The following is a 17,751-nucleotide window of genomic DNA, read 5'->3' as shown; positions in this document are numbered from 1 at the left end:
CTCAAACCCAAAGATCTTTTTTCCCAAGTGCGTGTGGCACTAAAGCATGACATTGAGTCCGAGTCCCCATCTCTGCCCACTGCCACAAACTGGCCCGCTGACCCTGTTGTGGGACGTTGGAAGGGGCATAAAAGCATTCATGTTGACTTTATGTGTCGTCTATATCTGTATGTCCCTGTGTTGCACTGGCTGGGAAACAAATCTCCCTCTGGGACAATGGATCTAAATCGGTGTCCTCTGGGGACCGTGAATAAAATGTCTCGGTAATCCGTTGTTGGGATATTTTGGGCTGTCCGACGACGCCATCCCTACAGCCCTGCTGCCAGCATGGCCAAAGACAATAAGCAAGCTTCAGTTATTCGAGTAAAAAAAAAAAGTCACAAGCTGTTGCGACACTTAGTTTACAAACCAATTAAAACGCCATTGTGAGCGTTTTGCCGAATAAAGTGAAAACTATCCTGAAGGCTCTCAGTCTGGGATCTTGGGAAAATATGTTACTTCTTTCTTTTTTTCTTTGGTTGAGCTGTCCAACTCATGTCTCAAATCTCAAGTGTATAGCTCTGCCTATAAAGGCCTGCCGGACTTCCTGCCGGGCTGAATGCAGCTTGTGTTGCCGTCTGACACTGCGAAGCTCCCCAAAAAACAAGACTTTCTTGTTATGATGTTTCCATCCATGACTAAAGCTTTGTCAATGTGTGCATAAATTATGGACCCTCATTTTAGAAACTGGATGATGTGGACGGTGTTCCTGAGTGAGATCAATTTGATAACTGTAACTGGAAGGCCACATGTGATATCCATAAATCTGATGTTATCAACATTTTGCCCTGAAAATAAATATCTCAGCTGCACCCTGATACAACATTTTATCATGTGTACTGAGATCAGATATTGTCATGGGAACAAAATACCTTCTTTATGGTTGCCATAGAACACATTCCTAATATTTAACGGTGTGTTAATAACAGAGGAAGGAAAAGAGGAAAAGCCATTGACAGTTGATTCCTACTTTTCTACAACATTCCAATGAAATGTCATTTTTAAGTCGCATTAGTAATAATGCTAGTAGCTAATAATTTTACATTGTAGGGTTAGGGTTAGGACTTTTTTCCCCAATAGCCGCATATTTGTTCAGTAAGCGTGCTGGTGAGGATGTACACTGATTCTTCTTTTGTTATTCTGTTTTTATGTTGTCTTTTGTCCACCAGAGGGCCACCAAGATTTGAAAACGTGTGTTAAGAAAATTAAAGGGGCCAGATGGACGATGTTGAGGGTCAATCAATTCTCCTCGTCATATTTTGAAATATTAGAATATTATTTATTGTTAAAAATAAATAAATAATAATAATCAGATTATCTTGCGGGATTAGTGGGAGCACTGGTGGGTTTCTGTTGTCAGACATGCAGTAAAACACTCATCTGTCTGGGCTCACTGTGGCCCATCAAATAAACTATTTATCTATTTGGTCTGTAAATGTAAGGCTAAATACAGTTCTGCATATTTCACAAGTTGATGAATGATACCTGCATTTTCTTTTACTTAAAGCGGCTAAATGCACTTATTGTAAGTGACTTTGTATAAAAGCGTTGGCTAAACAAATGTAATGTGCAGGGACATTTTGAATTCACTTATAGAAACATTTGGATGCGACCTTGCTCACCTGGTAAAATGTTTGAAATATAACTATATGTTATGTACTACTGTAATACCCCCCAGGGCCGACCAGCGTCCTCAATCACCTATAAATTCTCAGACATCTTGATAAAATTACCTCAAATGCAATTCATTTTGAATGCATATGAAACCTGACTGTTTTACTGTTACTGTAGTGGTCTATTTACATATTAACAAGACAGAAGACAGACAAAGACCAAACTAATTTTACAAATATAAAAATTAATAAGGTGGCAGGTGCACCTTATGACACATCTTTGTTTTTAGAAGAGGGAAAACTTCTTGTAATGATAATTAACATGCTCTCAAGAAGTTCATGTTCTCAACAAGTCCATACAATATAAACAGTGTCCTTCTCCTCTTTAACTTATTTCTGTAGAAATACCATGTACTCCTTACTTCCACATTGTGCTGCCTAATCACACACAACTATAAAGTAGGAATAATCTCATAAAGGTGTCATAAAGGTGGTGTTGTTCTCTGTACTGGATGGCTCATGTTGGACATTTTATGAAGATCAATTCATAATAACCGTAAACGTGAGAGACTTAGCATTTAAGGTAACCGCCTGTGTCACAAAAATAATAATATAAGGTGTGTTTTTCTTTACAGAGGAGTCGAAACTTCCGGTTTCCCACAGAGCATCTTGACCAACACTGCCCCTGTCTGGTCCTGGTGGCACACCTGATTAGCCCACCACTGTAATGATTACATCATGATAATTACACCATACTCACCGCACATGCGTGAGAAATAGCCCTCGAAATAGTGTACTATTTTTCACCTTTTCTGCTTAATTTGACACTTTTTTTTAACAACAATGAGCCCGAGAGCAGTAAAGATTCGCAGTGGTGCAAGTTCTGAGTACTTTATGCAAATATTAATGAAGTTGCTAAACACACATCCCAGCTGTCATCTTTGTTCCACATTCATGGACAAACAAATGCACTCGTGTCATCACTGCGTGCGTGTGCGTGTGTGTGCGCGCGCGCGCGGCCATGCGTTGGCCGCACCCCTGCTGCGGGCTGGGCTGGGCCGGAGGAGGTGTGTCATAAACGGGGAGTGTCCCGCACCAGAAGCATAAACAGCGGCTCCGCACTCCGCCGCCCCGCCGACTCGACGCCTCTCTGCTTCCGCCGCAGTACGAAGCGCCCACCGCGGCTCAGCCAGGTCTTCCGTACACCGTGCACCGTCCCTCCGTCTCCCACCACGAGCTACCCCGCGTCCAGGTACGTTCTCCTCACCGGAACACAGGCCGTCGCACAGATTTCGGGGCGGCAACTTGACGCCGTTGTTAATTAATAGAGCAACAGCGACATTGAACCGTTACTTTCTGTCCCTGGACCGGAGCGAAGGCGTGAATAACGGGCCGTACCGCGGGGAGGTGCTCGGCTTTTCTCCGCGGGGAATAACGCTTTGCTTTGAGGGTGTAAATTACTCGTTTACATTAGCTCACGAGCTTTTTATTGTCAAAAGTGCAACTCGCTGCACGCTGCCTTATATGGACAGGCAGTGAAACCCCTGCATGATGACTCAAAAATGCCGTGTGCTTTGCACTCAAGGGCCTCAGGCCTCCAACACTAAGCCTGTGCAGTTTTGAGTGATTTCAGGCTGACATGATGTGACACAAACCCAATGCGGCATTTAACATCCGGCGTGTGGCTGCATTACAGTAAAAAGAGAAGAAGAACACACACAAAAAGTCACTTGTTTGAGCATCTCACAGTTAAAAACTTTCCTCAGCAGCTGTAAACATGCTCATCTCTATTTTGAGGCATCTGTGGTTGCCTAAGAAACACACAACCAAACAGCACTGAGAGGAACTGACCACTGAGGAAGTTAGTCACTACACCCCCTATGTAGTTATTACTAGTGAAGGAGCAGCTGTGTGCGTGTCCATAGGTGTGTGTGTGTGTGTGTGTGTGTGTGTGTGTGTGTGTGTGTGTGTGTGTGTGTGTGTGTGTGACATGGTCCTTTGTTGGCCAATCAGAAGGTTTGTCTCACATCAACACTCAGCTGTCAGCTGGACAGCGATTACAGGACGCTGTTTGAGGCTGTTATCTAAATGTGAAGTGTGGGCGCGGTACAGCCCCCGCTTCAGATTTAGATAACAGCCTCAAACAGCCAAGTGCATGCTCTCTGTCCAAGGCAACATAAACATCTCTAAAATGGCTTTTCTAGGCTCAAATGAAATGAGAAAAGCACAGATTATAATGGGGACACTTGGAAGCCGGAACTCAGCTGCTGGAGCCAGAAAATCCAAATTTGGGGGACTGTCATCACACGGAAAATACCAGTATGGGTCTTTAAACTATATTTAATTGTAAACACAAGTTATATTTACACCTCCTGACAGGCAGCTTCATGCTGTTGAGCGTCAGAGAGTAAGGCGGCTGGATGTTTTGGATCACACGTCCAGTAAACGTAGGTTTGAAACTGGGTATGTCGAGGTTACCTCCAGCATTTGAAACACAGTATTTTAGCGTATATCACGTCCTACCAACTGTACATATTAAAATATAGCACATGAAAACACTGGCAGTCTTTCACTAGCCTTCCTCACATAGTTTCAGTTGACTAAACTTAAGCCAGATCTTAACCATCATAGCGTCACTATAGGATTCAGGTTTGGACCGTTCTGTCGTAGCTGAGGGGCATTCACAGAAGACCTCCAACACACCGTTTTAATATCTTCGACATGAGACAGCGACTTTCAAAAATAGATGAAGTTAGCGAAGCAGACTATGAGTTGTTTAAGTATTTTCCTGTATTTCAGGAGAAAAGTTGTGGGTTTTCCCATTGACTTCAATGGCCAATGTTTTTCCAGCCGAAGAAGAAAAAGGCCACGCCTTTCACTTAAATCATGTCTACTTCATGCTGCTTTTTATACGTATGTTTTTACGTGAAGGGCAAAAGCTTTGTATTTATTGTCACATTTTGCGATATTGATGTGCATCACATTCATACACATAATTTTCTGTTAATAAGAGTGTATTGCATTGCAAATGTGCATCAAACGCTGATATATCGTTCAAAATATATGAGTTTCTATGCTGCTCTCAGATAGCCTTCCCTAAACTCCTTTTAATAAGCGTCCATATATCAGGTCGGTTATTTACAAAGTCATAAGCAACCATTTTGATTGTCTTACTCCGACGCTGTGCAAACAGATGAGAGGGAAGCAAAGCGTTATCGGTCCTGAGCGAGGTGAAGGACAGCTGCTGAGCCCTCGAGAGGCTGAGAGTGCAGGCATACGTGGAGAAAATGAGTCATCAAGAATCCCTCCTCCTGCAGGAGAGCCGGGTGGGGGGATGGGGAGAAACTCAAACTTTTTTTCTTCTTCTTTTTCTCAAACCAGAACGTTAAAGTTCTCTTCTGATGAAAAGTTTCATATACAAGTACAAACGGGGGCACATGACACAACGAAGGGAATTCCTGGACAAACGGGGACAGGGAAGTCCATGAAACGCAGTTTTCACAGGACAAAACTCATATGTGCCGGCTTGCTTTTTAGTTTTGTTCGAAGCAGCAGTCAAATCAGAAGGGCCGAAACACTGTTATCATATGACTCCACGGTTGAAGTGTGGAAGCCTCAAGGGAAGGCACACACAAAGAGAGGCTGGGGAACATGGGGGAGGGGAGCGAATGACTGAGATTGGAACGACAGACTCACTCTGTGTTTGTCTGGAGGCGGAGGGGGCATGGGGTATGGGGCAAATGAGTAGAGGTGCAGCAGGGCGGCCTGCAGACAGCATATGCTTTTCCCAGCATGCCAAAGAAGAATCACTGTCCAATAGTCATGTGACCAGTTCTATTTAAGCTGTGTGTGTGTGTGTGTGTGTGTGTGTGTGTGTGTGTGTGTGTGTGTGTGTGTGTGTGTGTGTGTGTGTGTGTGTGTGTGTGTGTGTGTGTGTGTGTGTGTGTGTGTGTGTGTTGAGTCAAACACTCCCTGAGTCACTTATACCAACCTAGAACATTTCTCAGTTAATGATTGTTGTTTTTTTTCGACAAATGCTGCAATTCATCCAATAAAACTCAAACTCTAACCTTCTCCCTCACCCCTGATAAGATGTTGTTTTTTTTTGGTTCGCAACCTTTTGTCACAGTTGTTTACCACATTTTTAAATACGTGCTTTGACTTTTCCTGAGCGGGATGCTGCGTGTCCCCTGTGATGTTCGCTTTCTTAAGCTGGAGAGTCTAACCGGCGGAGAAAGAAAAGGCAGCTTTTGATGCGCAAAGACTGACGCAACGTTCCTCTCCATCAGAGAGGAAGATCACAGTCAAAGGCTTAGTCGTGTTTATTTAGCGCTACAGAAACATAAGGCCCCCAAGATATGAAGGGATATTATAATCCAACGTGTGAAAGAGACTTCTTGAATGAGTCAACTTTTCGGGATCCGCAGCACGTTTTCTGAACGTGTATCGCGGAGATTGGATTTCTGGAAGCAATAATGTAAAGCTTCACTTCAGGCGTGTTTAGGACAAGTTTGAGTCTCGACTCCGCATTTAAGCCGATGTCGCCTTCTGCTGTGTTCGTGAGGATCCCTCATGCTCAGATCTCTGCACGCGAGCCGCTGTTGTGTAGCTGGGCGTGTCGCTTATATATCAACTCAAGCAGAAGTTACCTGTTTATTACCAGTTTTCTGGGAACACAAACTCATTGTGTCTCTATCGCCACTGTCGTTTCAGATGGTTCCTCAGAGATTGAGGAAGTTTGGAGGTTGCGGTTTGCCGTCTCATTCTCCATGCGATTGAGCATTTGAGATGTTCAAACCATTTCCATGGCTAGGCAATCTATCCGAGGACAGTTTTAAAAACTGTTTTAAAAACTGTCAGGAGTCAACATTTCTACATCTGATCATTTCGTTGTCAGTGAAATATGAGCGCTCACTGGTTTCACCTCTGTTGGCATCTTGGTTTTTCAAGTGTGACAAGTTCAACCTTCCTGTGTGGCCACAGAGGCTTCAGGTTTGCTCTGCCAAACCCCTTTAGAGCCAGTGTAGGAAAATTCACCTCATCATTTGTTTCCCTTTGTCTGGCCGGACCCGGATGCCGGCGCTGCACGGTGTCGTGGAAGTTCAGATGCTGCGTGACCTCGTATGACTCCAGAGCACCCATTTGTTTGGACTATTTCTTCTCGCTGTTTTGACTGAGTGCGCCGTTGATGGCATACGTAGCACTGTGGCCCATTTTCACATGTGGACTTGCAGTTTTCTCATCCTTTCCCGACTCATTTATTAGAGAAGCGTGGATGTTGATGGTGCTGATGACCTCCTGTGCCAAGAAAGTTGTTGTTGCAACAGGATGTGATGCACCTCAACCCCAGGAAGAATGATTTGGGATCACAAATATATAGCCCTGACACCCAAATGCAATTGTAGGAGGAAAGCCCGCTGTAAAAATGTCTCTTTCCCAAATTATCCACTTATTTTTCCAGACTGAAACATTCCATAGCTGCAAAAAATACTGCGCAGAGAGTCCGGCTGTTACATAAGAGGAGAGCCGGAATGGTGGGGTGGGGGGAGGAACCCCACATTTGTTGGGCTAGTTACATGAATGCCGAACAGATTCCTGCCATGTTTGTGGGCAGACGGCCCTGAGAAGAATGGGCAGTTCTTGCTCCAGTGTGGACGTCGGTCGCGCAGATTGGGAGGCAGCTGGCACGAGCGGCATTCCTGTGGGAAAAGTTAGTGCTGTGTTCATTCTGAACTGCACGACCTCCAGTTTGGAGATCGTTTGAACCTGAGCTCTATTTTAAAAAAATCTTGATAAAGAGTCCAAACGTTGAGGAGGTTGAAGAATGTCTGATGAAGCTCGTCGTCATTAAAATAAATGAGCAAAATAAAGGATGAAAATGCACCGTGAAAGCTCACAGAAAGCCCTTTTTAAGAGAAGTCAGGTCCTTATTTGGGAACACTGCTTCACTTCAGAGAAGCTGTTTGCCCTCTCTCTCTCTCTCTCTCTCTCTCTCTCTCTCTCTCTCTCCCTCTCCCTCTCCCTCTCCCTCTCTCTCTCTCCGTTTTCTGTGCGAGCAATTTATACGTGGTGTGCAGACAGTTTGGTTCAGAGTCTGCTGTAAAATCTCTGTCTTTTGCATACTTTATGAAAAGGATTGCCACACCCGGTGTTATCTGACATTGCAAACATTAAAATCTCACTACAGTAGAGTAGAGTAAAAGTACAGTAAGGTCTAGAACAAAATGTATTGCAGGAAGATTCTATTGTTTAGCTGGCCCGGTGGAGATCTTTTTAAGTACTTAATATATATTTCGGTTGGTCAATAGATAATAATCATTTTTAAGAAGATCTTGAATAGTGTGATATTATTCTTAATCTGATGAGTAACTAAGAATTATATCTGTCAAACAAGTACAGGGTCGAAAGTCAAAAGTGCATTGTGAGCAACTTTGGAAGTGTGATTACAAGTACATAATCAAACATTTTATATCAACAATCGTACCTACAGTAAGTACAGGAAGTTCTTTTCACCACTGAAATGTTGTTGGTCTTGCTGTCTTTAGTAGAAGTTTTATCAAGCATAACACACATTTTAATTGTTGTCAAACAATCACTCCTTTTGGAATGACTCAAGACCGACATGTGAAACAGAATCAGCTGATCGCCTCGTCATCGGTGCATCAACTGTTGTTCTGAAACAGCTCCCAGACGCTCATAACAATGAAAATCAACAGGCCGCTCGACTCCCATCTTAAAAATCCCAAACATCCACAAGTGCTATTGCGAGGCCAGCGGGTTGTAATCCAACGCGGCAGAGTCGGACACCCACTCTTGACTGGGCGCCACACGTCCTCTGAATGCTCTCAGACACAGTTGAAGTGTGATGTGTGTGTGTGTGCATGAATGTTTGTGAATTTGGTTGTGATGTCTGACACGGGGGACAAAGTTAAGGCAACGCTTGAAGTGCTCCATGTCTGGTCACACACGCCAGTCCTCCATTTCTATAACCATACACAGGGTTCCCTTTGCCAGTTATGACTTTGCCTGAGTCATAAGTGCCTGGACTTCCCCTTCCTGTTCGGGAGGAGCCAGTGACTCACTCTGCTGTACCACCAATATCTAACTATAACCCTAAACTTTATCTTTGTATCCATGACAATAGCCCGGCCTTCAGGGGGAGCGGCTTTCCAGAGCAAACGTCTCACAAATAGGAAGTGTCCCAGTCTCTCTTTTTAAACGTTTAGTGCAAAGCTCCGCGACTCTCATCCGTCTAGTATCCGACCGCCGATTCGGAGGGTAAAAAAAAAAACACAGCGCACATAAACATCAGCTGTGTGTGTGTGTGTGTGTGGTTATTCCCCCCGCAGGCAGGATGGCAGTGCAGCACCCACAGTTCGATCTGGCCGGACAGAAGCCGGGCCTCCAGGTGTGGAGGGTGGAGAACTTCGACCTGGTGCCCGTCCCCGAGAACCTGTACGGGGGCTTCTACACGGGAGACGCATACCTCCTCCTCAACACCATCAAACAGCGGTCCGGCAACCTGCAGTACGACCTCCACTTCTGGCTGGGTGAGTGCAGCGAGACGCTGGTATGACGCGGGAAATGGAAACGGACACTTTTTGAAATATGTACATTAGATTAAATGATCATTTTCAGCATTTTTCTTTTCTGTGATATTTTCTTTATGTAAAATCAAATGAAAACTGCACAAAATAACTCTAAAAGTACTTTAAAGTTAACTTTAAGTAAATAGGAAATTAATTTAATTTATTTTTGCCTAAAACACAGAAAAACACAGATAAGATGCTTTGTGGGAATAAAACATTTATCCTACTTCAAGATTCAAGATATTTTTTATATTTTTTATGTACAATGAAAAACATATTTTGCAAGGTCCTCCTTACACACAGAATTACAAAAAACATTAGGTAAAAAAAATAAGCCTTAGAATGAAGGATACAAAAAAAGATTGCTATAAATGCTAATAGTATATACTTCAAGGCAGCACAATACAAAAATAAAAGTTTAAAGTAAGAAGAGACACACATTTCTAAATCTATTTAGCTTTTTATTTTGTTGTTGCACTTATGTTCATGTGACGTGTTGCATCTGAGAGGATGGGAAGTGAACACATGTTGGCAGAAGCCTTCTGTCTTTCAATTTAGAGAAACAGACAACACTGTCGTTAGCAGACAAAGCGGTGTTTACTGCTGCTGCTGCGCTTCCTGCTCCTGCTTCTGATCAGCGTCTCAATTGATGACAGGCCTTATTTCCTGGGACAGATGTGCTTTGTGATCCAACTTGAAAGGCCTACAAGGGCGCAGGGGAATTTCATAGCTGACATTATTTTTTTCTTCAGCGATCTAAAAACCCCCATGAAGGTTCACATGATGTTTTTATGTGTCGGTACAAGGAGCTTTGTCTGGAACAGTTGGCATACACAAACACATTGTCATTGGTGGACTATGTATTCAGATCTTTCAATAAAAAGCAGTTGACCAACATTGCAAAACGACATGATACATTACAAGTTAAAGTAGATTTTAAATGATTTTATCTGCAAGATGGTATAATTCAATAAAACATGATAAACATAGTAGATTAAAAGCTCTAAATGTAGAGGTAAAGCTACAGGAGCGAGTTTAGACTGATCACGTCTTTCATACAGACACAGGTGTATTGGTCTGAATACCACTGTCCAATGAAAACCATCTTGATGCCAACCTTTCACAAAATAAATACAACTTTCTTTGAGATAATCTAGTGAGATTTTTTATTTCTTACCTAAGGATAGGATCATTTTGCTCAACTCATTAAAGGAAAATGTAATTTTTGACATTTTCTATTTGTTTTGTCCTTTGATTGATCATAAAACATTTACCAATAAACTGCATCTGATATGACATTACCTCACGTGTGCGACCAGAAATAGAATAATGTTGCATGTATTAAAGCGCACATCGATCTCCTGACTCACTGAGTCCTCGGCGAAGGGACTTTGTCCAAAACAAAATGTGTCTCTCTGGGTCGAGGTCTGCTGAGATAGAATGAGGACTGATATGGGGCCCGTCTTTGGGTCCTCTGCAGGTGATTTCTGCAGCCAGGATGAGCGCGGCTCGGCGGCCATCTTTACAGTCCAAATGGACGACTTCCTGGGGGGGAAACCCATCCAGTACCGCGAAGTCCAGGGACACGAGTCCAAGACCTTTCTTGGCTACTTCAAGTCTGGACTCAAGTACATGGTAAGGTGGCATGTTGATGACTGCAGGACATCCAGATAGATGGAATAAGATATGTGTTTATTGGGATTTATTTTCTTATTTTGTTTTGCTGTAGTTTAAACCTGGGATCACTTGGTTCTATGTGAGGTGTAATGTGGTTACTGACATTTTCTAGGTTGTGTTTGTATTACATTATAAATCATACACATGAGTTGTATCATTCAGTATCCATTCGGATAGAAGAGCCAGTCTGTTATTAAACTTGGAGACACTTTTTTGGAAAAGGCGAGTATTTTGTATTGAAATGCAGCTCCTATCTCACAGAAAGGGGGCGTGGCGTCTGGGTTCAAGCACGTGGTCACCAACGAGGTGGTCATGCAGCGGCTGCTCCAGGTCAAAGGTCGCCGTTCCGTCCGGGCGACGGAGGTGGCGGTCAGCTGGGACAGCTTCAACCAGGGAGACTGCTTCATCCTGGACCTGGGAGCTGTGAGTCACACTGATTTTGGGACGTCCAAGAGTACACATGTTGCCTTGGTTCGAGGATTGTGGGAAAAGTAGTCTCACCTCGGTTGGAAAACACTAAATATTTCCACTCCTTGCAATCTGCTGTACAGGAGATCTACCAGTGGTGCGGCTCCCAGAGCAACCGCTTCGAGAAGCTGAAGGCTACTCAGGTGGCCAAGGGCATCCGTGACAACGAGCGCAGCGGGAGGGCCCGGGTGTACGTCTGCGACGAGGGGACGGAGAGAGAGAAGATGGTCGAGGTGAGATCGGGGAACCGCGAGAACAAGTGAAGTCTCAAGCTGAGCGCTGACTTTGAAACTCGAGCTGCTTTCCGTCCTCAGGTGTTGGGCCCAAAACCAGACCTGCCCGCCGGGGCCTCCGACGACATCAAAGCCGACGCTTCAAACAGGAAGATGGCCAAACTCTACAAGGTGGGAACGCCCCAGACACACACGCTGTCTTTTTCTCTCACTTATTTAAATAAACAGCTCCACTTACAGATCATTGAAAGTGGTTTTTTGGCCCGCCGACATTTACCAGGTTGAAAAGTCGAGGGCAACCTTCTCCAACGCCCGACGACTCGAGTCATCCTCTCTCTTCTTTTGCCCCGATGCAGGTGTCCAACGCCAGCGGGGGCATGACCATCGCGCTGGTGGCCGCGGAGAACCCGTTCGCACAGAGCGCCTTGGAGTCCGGCGACTGTTTCATTCTGGACCACGGCTCCGATGGCAAGATCTTCGTCTGGAAAGGTCGGTGCAGTGTCGGTCTTTTACCAGAGGATGAATTAGTCCTGGTAGAGCTGTAGTGTGTGCTTTGTTATTGGACATACAAAGATCTTAATAGAGCCCCTTTCCTTGGTTTGATGATTCTTACCTTCGCGATCTTTCCTTCCAGGCAAAGACGCCAACATGGACGAGCGAAAGGAGTCGATGAAAGCCGCAGACGAGTTCATCAAGAAGATGGGTTACCCCAAACACACACAAGTCCAGATCCTGCCGGAGATGGGCGAGACGCCGCTCTTCAAGCAGTTCTTCAAAAACTGGCGGGACAGAGAGCAGACGGTGGGCCTGGGCGTGGCCTACATCGCCAACAGCATCGCCAAGATCGAGAAGGTGCCCTTCGACGCCGCCGGCCTGCACGACTCGGACGCCATGGCCGCCCAGCACGGCATGGTGGACGACGGCAGCGGAGAGAAGCAGGTGGGAGGACAGAGCTGGACGTCTTTTGAGTGACATTCTGCTCTCAGCTGCTGCTGCTATTACTTTCTCATCCTGTGAGGGGTAATTGTCGTCATTTTTTTCTTGACAGATCTGGCGTATTGAGGCGTCCGACAAGGTGGAGGTGGATCCGTCCACACACGGACAGTTCTACGGGGGAGACAGCTACATCATCCTGTATAACTACAGCCACGGAGGACGTCAGGGACACATTATCTACATGTGGTGAGAATACGAGAGACAAACGGGTCAGATGAAGCTGCATCAGGGAAGCTTTCGTTGCAGAGAGTAAAACGTTAGCAGAGTTTGATTTAAAAGTTATAGGTTCCCTATAAAAGTTCTTGTCCACTAGTGGCGCTAAAGAGCAACGTTTTTATTAATGGAGTTTAATTACTAGCTTAAGGCTTCGGATGCAAAACAAACGATTGTTTCTTTAAATATTTATATTATGAATTGTTAGAAATAAAATGGGGCAGCTCAATCTCCAGAAATGTTAAAATACTTGTTCCATGTTTAAACATCAATGGTTTAAGGAAATAAACTTTTTCGTAGTATCAACCTTCATTTGACCTTGAACAGAGGCCAGTTCTCTTCAGTGTGGTGACGATGCGTTCTCACTGTGTCCCAGGCAGGGCGCAGACTCCAGCCACGATGAAATCGGGGCCTCGGCGATCCTCGGCTCCCAGCTGGATGACGAGCTCGGCGGCGGTCCCGTGCAGGTGAAACCCGCGGCTCCTTTTAGACGCTTTTCATCTCCATCTCATCTGTCAGCTCAGTCACCTCCTTTCTGATCTCTACATCCTCTTACTCTTTCTGCTCTCCCTGATGCCCCGCCTCCCTGCTGCTTCTTTCCTGCTTGGTTTCCGACCGTTTCTGTCTCCAGGTTGTTGGTGCTCCTATAACCACTCAGGTATTCTCCCTCCCCTCTTCACTCCTCCTCTTCACAAAAGGACTCGTATGATTTTTGTCCTGAGCTTTCCCCCAGTAGTAAATGTGACTACGTCAAGGCCTGTTGCCTTCTGGCTCCTCCAAGACTTAATGAACGTGATAAGGAGTCCAATTACAGTGAAACCGTCTCAGTCGAAAAACACAAACAGGACATTCCGATGTGGATGTTATTGATCTCTCTTCCTCCCTCTGTTTCCAACTCGGTTGATTCCACATAAATAACAGCCCTGTTTCCAAACTCTGCTCTGTGTGACGTCACTGCAACATCGTGACTCAATGTGGCGATCCTTCTGTTCGCTTTGAGCTATCGAGCCCCGGCGCTGTACTCATACGAGTCTTGCACGTCATTCCTCATGTGTGTGTGTTACGTTTGCACGCACAACATTCATGTTTGTGTCGTGTGTGTGTGTGCTGTGGCATGGCTGTGCCTAAATGTGTGTGTGTTCAGTCACACTTTGGAGCATGTTCTTATACAGAGTGGGTCTTTCAGTGTGGAAACATCTGCAGCTGTCACCTTTGTGTGTTGCAGATGTTTTCTTGCTCTCGCTGTAGTAGAGTAGAGAGCAGCTGTCCGGCATGCGTCTCGACACTTTTGTGCTCACAGTTTGTCGAACGTATCTTTTAAATTCTTTCAAAAACCCGGTATCGTCTCAGTGTCACGGTGATGGCAGCAGTTTGAGCACAGTTAACGAAAGGAATAGTCTTTTCTTTTGATTTCAGAAAACATCACAATAAGAGTTGAAATGGCGAGACCTTTACCTCAATGTGTGATTGGTAAAATTCATGCTTTATTCATTGGTAAAATTCATCCTTTTGGACTTTTACTGTTCTTCTTTTTTGTGGTCAAGACACATTGCGTTTTGTGGCTTTGTGGATTTGAGATTGGTCGCTGACCTTTTAGCAAACAAAACAAGGAATTGGACAAATTATTTAACAAGAGATTGGACATAAGAAATGCAACTTTTGAGCTATTAAGAGACAAAGTCCTGCTCACCGCCTAACAGACTATTTCATATCAGGAAGCATGAAGAGCTAAGATTGCTGGCCATGTGTGTAGTTTGGACGAGAATATATAAACTCATCTATGATTGTTTGATTACTCTTTCGGGATAGGCATCATTTGCTGCTTTGTTCAGGACGAGAGTTGGTATTTCTGGAAGAAGTTGCAGCCCAAAGAGACTCACACTACTCCTGTCAGACACAGCCCTGTGCTGCCATCTTGTGTCCGTAGCCGGGACATGCAGCAGACACGTTTCACACATTGTTGAAGCGTACAAGAGACGCTCTGTCCGATGTGATTTGTCCAAAAACGCATGAGGTACTGGGAAAACAAAAACCTCTTTATTCTTGTGTTGTAACTTTGCCGTTTGTGTGCCAGGTGAGGGTGGTGCAGGGCAAAGAGCCGGCCCATCTGATGAGCCTGTTTGGAGGGAAGCCCATGGTGGTGTACAAGGGAGGCACGTCCCGAGACGGAGGTCAGTCGGCCCCCGCGGAGACTCGACTCTTCCAGGTGCGCTCCAACTCCGCGGGACACACCAGAGCCGTGGAGGTAAGAGGACGCACGCCAGCCCATCCGCCTTCTGACTGCAGCACCGACCTGGTTGCTCGTGCTGCCAACAAACAAAATCAAAGCCTGATGCGCCTCCTGTGCCACGGAGGTCCACTGGTGGCTTCAGTATGACGAGCGTACACACACTGTAGTTTATTTTAACTCATGACGACAAGCACCTTCCTGCTGCTTGAAGTACTCACTACGCACTAAACCCGCCACTGGGAATAGTCCCCAACAAAGGGACTATTTGTTCTGTATCAGTAGCTTTGGCTAAAGTCAACAGTGACCAGCTGTTCTTGGAAAATAATGACACTTGAAAGCCTTTTTTTAATTTTAGAAATTGGATCATTTTGACTATAAAGAAAAACTTGACCTACAAATTAACCTCACTCTGTTAATAGATTTTCTTTTGACGCTTTACAGCTGGTATAAGGCCCAGAATAAGATCTGGTTGCTGCCAAATACAAACACTTTTTTGAAGAATCTTACATTCAAAGTGCACAAATTTTGCATTTGCTAACCTGCACGTTAACCCACGACATCCCCGCGTCCCCGCAGCTCGACGCAGCGTCATCCAACCTGAACTCCAACGACGCCTTTGTTCTGGTGACCCCCGGCGGCTCCTTTCTGTGGGTGGGCGTGGGAGCCAGCGACACAGAGAAGCAGGGAGCCCAGCAGACGTGTGACATCCTGGGTGTGTCGGCCTCGGAGCTGTCCGAGGGAGGAGAGACTGGTGCGTAAGCGCGAAGACTAAATAACAATTTCTCTCTTGTTTTCTTTGTGCGTGTGCGTGTTTTGAGTCAAACCGAAGCCCAATACCAGTTCATATGCTCCGGTGTCAGCCACAAACTGGCATTAAGCTGTTAAAATAGCGCTTTTAGTGTGAAGCTGAATAGAGTTCTCTTTGTATCTCAGTTAAAGTAGGTGCTTTTGTTCATCTATATTAAAACAAAGGAAACTGTGGTTGCGTCAGCCCTTTCGATGTTATCAGCAAACTCGTGGCTCTCAAAGCTCAAGAAGAAACTGGATTCTCTGCTCACAATTTTAAACAGAGGACCTGAGGCTAAAACATTCTTTGACGAGGACTGAACAGAACAGAACTTCTACATTTTTTTTCTGTGAGCTTTTGGTCGTACAACCCGTCCCATTTGCAGTATAAATAAGGGGGATTTTTCTCAGGCAAAGAGATGTGTGTGTTGAAAAACCTAGAATAATGTAAAGATATAACTTGAAGTGCGTCTGTCCTCCTCACAGATGAGTTCTGGGAGGCTCTGGGAGGAAAGACGGACTATCGCACGTCTACCCGACTCAAGGACAAGATGGACGCTCACCCACCCCGACTCTTCGCCTGCTCCAATAAGACTGGAAACTTCATCGTAAGTCTTTTTAAAAGGAGAAATGTTTTCCCAGTTACTCTGGATAATTCATAGTGGTCCAACATCAACGCGGCTCCACTAAGTCCTTCTCCTCCTCTCAGATTGAGGAGGTACCCGGGGAAATGATCCAGGACGACCTCGCCACCGATGATGTCATGATCCTGGACTCCTGGGAGCAGGTGAAGAGCTCTTGCCGCTTTTAGAGGCACCACACAGAGGCAGAGCAGAGTCACTGCAATGAAAGGAACAAATATGCATTAAACTGCCCCATTTTTTTTAGGTGTTCGTCTGGATCGGAAACGAGGCCCAGGAGGAGGAGAAGACTGAGGCGATGGCGTCTGGTAAGGACATCTGGGAACTTTAAACTAAATACAATCCTGTTTTGATTCCGCTCAACGAGTACTAATGCAGGCTTTCCCTCGTGTTGCTCAGCGGCCCGGTACATCGAGACAGACCCGGCCAACAGGGACCGCCGGACGCCCATCGTCAAGATCAAGCAGGGCTTCGAGCCGCCCACCTTCACCGGCTGGTTCCTGGGCTGGGACCACGAGTACTGGACCAGCGACCCCCTGGAGCGCGCCATGGCTGAACTGGCCCTGTGAGAGCTCAATCAGCCCTTTGACCCCTGCGTCCTCCTTTGCTTCGCCATAAGCACTGAGCTCTAATCATGAGACTTTTTTTTTTGTTGTCAAAGCGTCTAGAAAACCTTTAAAACTTTTTATTTTGGTCGGTGATGTAGAGTTTTAATTCACTTTGTCTCTCTCAACCAATAGCAATAGAGCTTTAACAGATACTCAGGCTTCATGTAGGGTTTGCACTAATCACCGTTTACTACTTTAAGTGTAAGTAAATTTTTCACATTTATTTTATACATCGATAATGAAACCTGTCCACTAGTTACATAAAAACAGTCTTGGTGTGCTGCAACATTAGAAAAGACACTGCCAAGAAAACCAATGCCTTAATATTTGTTCCTCTAGTTTCCTGTAAACCTGCTTTTATATATTTCTTTTATGAAAAGGTACCGTTTTAAGTTCATGGATGCCTTTATAGATCTGCACCTTCAGTTTTCTTACAATATTTATTCTTTTTATATAGAACAGATTTATGTCCAGGAAAGCTTGTGTGACGCTGCAGTCGCCAACTTTTAACGGAAACTTAAGCTTTGCTGCTTTACAATCCAGATACGCCCTCTGTGACGCTTTCTACGGGTTCCCTCGTTAGAATTTCAATAAAACTAAATTAAATGTGTCAAGTGCTTCATGACTCTGCTTGAACAAACACATCCAGCAAGACAAA

At 45.0% G+C, this 17,751-nt stretch overlaps 1 protein-coding gene across 2 annotated transcripts; it reads left to right on the top strand.

Annotated features, from left to right (window-relative positions):
* Positions 1-2,716: 2,716 nt before the first annotated feature.
* On the top strand, positions 2,717-17,728 carry gsna (gelsolin a). Of its 2 annotated transcripts, XM_068574811.1 has the most exons (17): positions 2,717-2,904; positions 9,002-9,202; positions 10,722-10,876; positions 11,180-11,341; positions 11,470-11,619; positions 11,701-11,790; positions 11,976-12,108; positions 12,254-12,558; positions 12,668-12,801; positions 13,205-13,295; positions 13,460-13,486; positions 14,903-15,073; positions 15,635-15,809; positions 16,331-16,452; positions 16,554-16,631; positions 16,733-16,793; positions 16,885-17,728. In XM_068574811.1, the coding sequence occupies exons 2-17, from the start codon at positions 9,007-9,009 to the stop codon at positions 17,052-17,054; spliced, it is 2,220 nt and encodes a 739-aa protein (XP_068430912.1). In that variant the 5' UTR covers positions 2,717-2,904; positions 9,002-9,006; the 3' UTR covers positions 17,055-17,728. The 2 variants fall into 2 exon arrangements, with proteins under 2 accessions (XP_068430912.1, XP_068430913.1); XM_068574812.1 differs by lacking the exon at positions 13,460-13,486 and having other exon boundaries at positions 16,885-17,727.
* The last annotated feature ends 23 nt before the right edge of the window (positions 17,729-17,751 follow it).

Source organism: Clinocottus analis, unplaced genomic scaffold (genome assembly GCF_023055335.1).
Source record: "Clinocottus analis isolate CAN_PGR_092001 unplaced genomic scaffold, fCliAna1.0.p SCAF_13, whole genome shotgun sequence".
Classification (NCBI taxonomy): Eukaryota; Metazoa; Chordata; class Actinopteri; order Perciformes; family Cottidae; genus Clinocottus; species Clinocottus analis.
The sequence above is the reverse complement of the archived record's forward strand: the minus strand, read 5'-3'. Positions and strand labels throughout refer to the sequence as shown.

Coding starts and splice junctions, on each gene's coding strand:
- gsna (XM_068574811.1), top strand. CDS start 9,007: ATGGCAGTGCAGCACCCACAGTTCGATCTGGCCGGACAGAAGCCGGGC. Junction 12,559..12,667: donor ACGGCAGCGGAGAGAAGCAG/GTGGGAGGACAG, acceptor TTTTCTTGACAG/ATCTGGCGTATTGAGGCGTC. Junction 15,810..16,330: donor GTCCGAGGGAGGAGAGACTG/GTGCGTAAGCGC, acceptor TCCTCCTCACAG/ATGAGTTCTGGGAGGCTCTG.